Genomic DNA, 6,655 nt, shown 5'->3' on the forward strand with positions numbered 1-6,655 from the left:
GGTTCAATATCATTATATGCTTGTTCAATTACATCTGCATACCCGAGATCTTCGCTCATACTTGGGTTCGTGTATGTGGAGATGACACTTCTGCAAGCAATATATATCTGCAGAAAACTTCGATGTCTGAACAGTCCTAATGATGAGCATCCTCACATGTGTGCAATTTCAATAGAAGATGCCTAGCTTCTTACTAGGCTCTTTGGTCATGAACTTGATCTTTGGGGGCCAGGGTGCAAATAGAAAAAATCGACCTTGCTTCAAAATCTGTATATGCATACTACGGCATTTGCATCAAACAAATGATTACTGCAACCCAGGACCAGTTTTCCACATTTTGTTGCACACGGGACTCGAGTTCTCTGTGCAAGCCTGGATTTGAGAATAGCCGTTCTCACTCTCACATCTCAGAGTTGATGTAATGTGCAGCTTGCCACGATGACTACGAAAAAGTTACGAGAGAGCTATGGTACACCGGCCATGGCTACTACTCACCTCTTCAGCAGTCTGTGGCTGTAAACCCATCCAGATCACAAGTCGTGTCCCCTCAATCTCCAACGGTTGGCGGTCAAAGGGTGCCATGAAGAGACAAGAAGAGACAGACCAGACACTGAGAAGATACTTGTCTCGTCGAAACTGCAACAGGTCAGACGCCGCTTTAGGATAACTGGATACCTAGGCCTCCCTCTTCCTTGAGTGCGAAGCTGTGCGTCCTCCTTCTCCTTGTTTCACCTGTCAAAAGAGGCTTTCCAAGAGCATCTGACTAGCCAAGTTGTCAACGTCAGCCCGACGCGTTTCAGCAAAGCCGCCGCGCAAATCTTCTTCCGTGATATATTTAGCAGAGGTAGACCAAGTGACCTGCTTGGTAGTGTCATTCTGAGGCACGACATCCTGATTATCACTGCAAATCGAATGGTCATAGCTTCTTGCCTGGAGAACAAGCCGCAAATTCTCCTACACCTAGCCACATTTGGCACACCTGCTAGTATCGAGCATGGAGATGTGACGTGTGGCCTACCGGCCTTCCGCCTTAGAGCAAACGACGCAGTCCCGTCTGGATTGCTGAAGTGGATAGGATATCCACCGATGCACACCTGCCCTATCTCTTGTTTTGCGATTTCGATCCGGTCAAATCTCGGAAGGGAGACCCACACTCTGCTGATCTGCTGAAGCAAGACTCAGGCTGCGAGAACGTCCATTAGTATACTGTAGATGTCAAGTAATCAGGATGGGATGTGGCTTAATGGACATTCATCTTCACGAGCAACGGCAGCAGCAACGATTCTGTCCTGCTCGGACTGATAGCCCCTATTTGGATAACATTACTATGTAGAAAGCCACCACGACTGTCTCGTGGCTTTTGACATAGGCTGTACTTTAGAGTTTGGGCCTGCCAGGGCAAATAGTCTTAAATCGGTTGTTTGAGAATGATCGATGAACCGTGGAGAGGCAAGGCTAAGAATAACAGGCCAGAGTCAGCGACTCAGTGGTACGAGTAGACTGGTAGTACGACGAGACTAGTCCCAGCATGAAACATGGCGATGTGAAGGTGGCTCTCTCCGAACAGGAGAAAAGCAAAAATCAAGAGCGCACCGGTAGAAGCAAGAAGGCAAGCAGGCAGATCACCTGATATCCGAATCTCCCTCTCTGTCGGAATCTCTCCGTTCTCACGGACCACAACCAATTCCATAGTCTCGTCCAAACTGCTCCGACTTCTACCTACCTGCCTAGATTAACTATCAAATATTACTATTAGCAACAGCGTACCATCGCGCCTTCAGCTTCTGGTCGCCTATTTCCATTTTGGATTGGCTCAATTTTCAGTTGCAGGTTTGTTCTCCAGGGGTAACCCGGTCGGATCTGGTCTGGTCAGTCAATAATGATTCAAATCAGGCAAACCTCCGAGGTTCGCTCAAAACCGGGTCAAGTCAAAGTCTTAAACCGCAAAACACATGACTCTTGCTGCCCCGATTAAAGTTCCTATAGTTCAGCACTGCACCACACTTCGGAGTGAACTATTTTGTTCCAGAGCTTGCACAATGGTTGTTAAGATTTGAGATGCGCCTTGACCCTTTGGCTATGATGGTCACAGGTCACAGGGGGGACAAAAGGTGGGGAGCAAGAGGGGAGAGGGGCATCCAGTCTGCAATTCTCTCCGGACTTGTGCTTCAACTAGGATTCGGGTAAAGCGGGCAGCCGGCAGCTCAGGCCATTGGGGGGAAACGAAGTCGAGGTGGGGACTGGAGCCCCCCAAAAGAACGTACCCAAGGGTATAAGCACTTTGGGTCAGGAACGCCTGTTCGGGCAAAGATTACCCCTGGCTTCCTGGTTATCATCGACAACACACCCATCTTGATCATCGAAAATCTAGCCCGCAGTGTTCTACGGTTCAGGTCTCACGCAGATGCATGGCTTTCAATGGATGGAATTGTTTGATTGTATTTCGGCTCTTGTTGCTGCATCCAAGCTTGTGTTTGTTCGTGCACGCTAACGACGGCCCTAGTTTGACTATGCATCCTCAGCTTTCTGTCCCTGACTAGGAACCCGACGCTAGAGCACCGGCTAACACGCTAATGCTGCACCTTCCAATGCCTCCACAATTACTTCCTCCATACCAATGACAACACTCTGCTTGACTATGCACACACATTACATTACAGAGGCGTCATGGGTTTGTTGGAGTACCTTTTTGGTCTGCTATGGGGCAGGTCGTACACCTGTACTAAATTGCTACGAACGCCTCCTCCTCGACGGGAGGTGATTGCCTAGCTGTCCACCACGCTATTCAGTAGCAAGCCACAGCCGGCTTGTTTGAACCTCTGTAGTGGTAACGGCAGTCCTTCCGCCAACCTGAGGGAAATTGAGGTACTATATTTGGGGCGTACAGAGGAAGACCCTTATTGACACCGACCACATACTGAGCCGCCAAATCGGAAGATGTAAATTGAGCTCTGAGCGGAGTATTCAGAGCATGAAGTAGAGTACCGGTATGTATAGTCAATAGAAATAAGATCTATGCTTGTGTTTGTTTGGGTTGAGTGGTCCCATTGCCACCCAATGGATGCCTGTGTGTTACTATGTAGGTGCATGTTTGCTTGATATTCCAATTTGTATTTTTTGTTTTTCTGTTTCATTTACTGCTACTCATTTCCTCTTCTAATTTTCTTTTGCTTATTTTTTTTCTCCGTTGGAAGGGAAATTCTGCAAGTTCCCGGAGAGAAAGTCTGACCAGTCAACTTGCATCTGTCACAAAATCGTGTTGATGGGGCGATTGCTTATTCATCTCCCTCCTCCGACCTCTCCCATTTTTTGATGCAGTAAACTTACTCTTTGGTTTCTTGACTCCTGCGCCTCTTTTCTTATGTCCGAACTCTTGACTTTCAGAAAAGCCCTCCCCAAAGTGGAGAGGAGCTGGGCTTGATGGGGGAGTTTCATGTTTTGCCCTTTTCCGTGGAAACTTAACCTGACCCCCCCCCCTCCAGACTAAGACTCTCTGGGACAATACTCAGAAAACACCGGTTAAGATGATCGTCCATGGGTCGCGTCCATGGTCGCCTTCCATTCAAGCCTGTCTGGTTCCGCTTCTCCCATACACGACCTGCTAGCCTGCTAGTCTATTATCCTACTACGGTCTATGCTTGTCGCCTTGTCGTCATTGTCCATCGTAATGCCTGCTACTGCATGGCTTGTGATGATCCAACACCCATCCAGAGTTCCAGACTCTCAATACTGCATCCCGTGTGGGTTGGCTGTCGGTCGCTCATTTCCCCACAAATCTGTGCCGATGATGATTTCTCGAGCCGACGATGCTGATGTCTGCGAGGCTAAGTAGTCGATCGGTGATGCTGACATTACGGATTACGGCTGATGGTCTCCCTCCTCTCAGTCAGTCCCGTTCCGACATGTCCACGAGCTGCTGGATTCCAAATCGCTCACCGTTTTTGCTCGGTGCCCTATCTTCAGACATTAGCGTCTTTCATGAGGGGCTTTTGCCCTGACAACGGTGCCTCCTCCAACTCTCCGTTGTCCGCCCACCCTCCGAGATGGTGGCTGGCTTGGGGTGCTGTGGCTTACTGGCCTACTACTAGCCTACTGGCCTACTGGCCTAGCCTTCTTCTCCCCCTGCTTACGGCGTCCACTGCGTGGGCTAGAGACAAAAAATAACACGGACGGGAAGGGCCATCTGTGACCCGCACAAAGTCGGAACTAATGCTTTCCTAGTTAGCAATCCCCCGTTGCCTGAAATAGTATTTTCTTTTTGTTTAGTCTGTTTCGGATGAGCCCACATTCAACGGTAGTCGGGTCTGGTTCGCCTCTCTAGTCTTCCACTGGCACCCGGCTGCTCCACTTGGCTAACCTGGTCTCGAAGATCCGGGTCCCTCGATCGCAGATAGTCCAACATGCTCTAGCAAGCTGCACTGCTCCATTCGTTGGTTCCAGACTGGGGGTTTGTGCAGGTTTCCATCGGCCCCCGGCCCAGCAGGCACGGGAAAGTGTCCCCCGTCCCCAGGGGTATATATACCTCGATGATGATCACCTCGTTTGAACGGACATCAAGCCCTTTGCCAGTCACTTCCTTTCGCTTGTCGTTTGGGGTTCTGTCTTTCATTTTGTTTTTCTTTCCCTTGTCTATCATTTACACCTGTCTGTCGTTAACCTGACCAGGCTGCCCTAGTGCCGGCCATACTCATCAGTTCTTTCCTTCTTATTGTTTTATATCGTTCCATCCCGATTGACTCGTGATCGACATTCGCTATTACCTTATCGACCTTTTCCTGATACCCCTCCGCTTCGTTGGCATCATGCGTTCCAGCAAGCTTCTTCTCCTCGCCGGTCTGGCGAATTATGTCCTCGCTCTTCCCACCAAGGACACCAAGGATCTAGACCCCCGCACTCTTGGTCTCGCCGTCGAGATCCTGTCCGAATTCGGCAAGGACCTGACGACCATCGTTGAAGATATCCTCGGCGGTGGAAAAAGCTCAACATCCGTCCTTGCTGGTATCAGTGCCCGGGCTGCCGCTGCCCTCAACGGTGGTGCCTTGGGTTGCAAGGCCGGTGCGATTGATGCCGACATCCGTGCCGAATTGGCCGCCTGGATCCGCGCTCATGCTGGATTCGAGGCTTCTCTGAAGACCGAGCTCCTCGCCTGGTGTGAGGGTGAGGCTTCAGCAACTCTCTCGACCGAAGTGTGCGCCGGGCTGTCCTTGTTCGTTCCCACTTGCGCCAAGACGGCTGCCGCCGGTGACCTTTACGTGACCATTGACGGTATCTTTGATGTCACCACCCTTGAGGCCGGCGTGGTTCTCAGCTCTTCCTTCCAGTCTTCGCTGTCCGCGTTCATCTCCGGCTCCGTCGGTCTTGAGCTGGATGCCAACCTCCGCGCTGGTCTTTCTCTTTGCGCGGGTGGTGGTGTTCATGCTGATCTCCACGCCGATCTCGCCGCCGCCTTGAAGGTCTGGCTCAATGGCTCGTCTTGCTCCCTGAGCGCCGAGCTCAAGGTTGCCGTCCTGGCCTGGTTGGAGGGCAAGATTGAGACTGGTGTCGTTGCCATCGGTTCCATTCCCACTGGCGGTGTTACTGCCGTCTCCGTTGGTGCTGCCATCAGCGCCTGGATTGAAGGCGAGGGTGCTCTTACCGCGACTGCCCAAGCTTACATCTCTGCCTTCCTTGAGTCCAGTGTTTCTGCTGACATTGAGGCCGATGTTCAGGCCGTCCTCGAGGCCTGTATTGCCGGCAAGCTCGCCACCTCCGTTTCCGCCGATGCCCGTGCGGCCTTGGCCGTCTGGTTGTCCGGTTCCAGCTGCAGCCTGGGAGCCGAACTCAAGGCCGCTCTCTACCTCTGGCTCTCTTTCTCTGTCACTGAAGTCAGCATTGAAATCTCCACCAGCCTTATCACTGAGCTCGAGGCCTTCCTTACCGGCACTATTGAGGCATCCCTCGGATCCAGCCTTCGTGGTACCCTCTGGCTCCTCCTTTCCGGCGAGAGCATCGTCTATCTTTCCGTTGAGGCCCGTGCCGAGTTGGCCGCTGTCCTCGGTGGTGCTGTTGACATCGAGATCAGCAGCAGCTTCAACCTCCTCATCATCGAATGGCTCACCGGCTGCAGCATTCCGGGTGCCCCCACCATCACCTCCGGCTCTGGTTCGACCACGAAGCTCATCTCCAGCCCATCCACTGCCCCCGTCGCTGCCTCCACCGCTCCCGCCACCCCCACTGGCGCTTCTCCTGTCGGTGGCTCTGGCTCTCCTTCTCCTTCGGGCACCGGTCCTAGCGGTGTCAGCCCTACCGATGTCACCGGTGGCCATGGCTCCGGCTCTGGCACCGTTGGCGGCTCCGGCTCTGCTTCTGCCTCTGGCTCCGTCTCTGGTCACGGCTCTGGCTCCGGTTCCATCGGTGGTTCTGGCTCGGGTACTGTCGGCGGTTCTGGCTCTGCTTCCGCCTCCGGCTCTGTCTCCGGCCACGGCTCCGGCTCTGGCACCGTCGGCGGCTCTGGCTCTGGCACCGTCGGCGGCTCTGGCTCTGCTTCTGCTTCTGGCTCCGTCTCTGGCCACGGTTCCGGCTCTGGTTCCATCGGCGGCTCTGGCTCTGGCACCGTTGGCGGCTCCGGCTCTGCTTCTGCCTCTGGCTCTGTCTCCGGCCACGGCCCTGGCTCTGG

General features: G+C 53.0%; 1 protein-coding gene across 1 annotated transcript in view; it reads left to right on the plus strand.

Annotated features, from left to right (window-relative positions):
- Positions 1 to 4,429: 4,429 nt before the first annotated feature.
- The window catches only part of ASPACDRAFT_1856929 (putative cell wall protein), a 4,511-nt gene continuing 2,285 nt past the window's right edge, over positions 4,430 to 6,655 (plus strand). Inside the window, exon 1 of the mRNA XM_020197510.1 lies at positions 4,430 to 6,444. Within this exon, the coding sequence (XP_020055709.1) occupies positions 4,803 to 6,444 (1,642 nt within the window). The 5' untranslated portion in view covers positions 4,430 to 4,802. The remainder of the gene's footprint in view (positions 6,445 to 6,655) is intronic.

Source organism: Aspergillus aculeatus (genome assembly GCF_001890905.1).
Source record: "Aspergillus aculeatus ATCC 16872 unplaced genomic scaffold ASPACscaffold_9, whole genome shotgun sequence".
In the NCBI taxonomy this organism is placed as follows: Eukaryota; Fungi; Ascomycota; class Eurotiomycetes; order Eurotiales; family Aspergillaceae; genus Aspergillus; species Aspergillus aculeatus.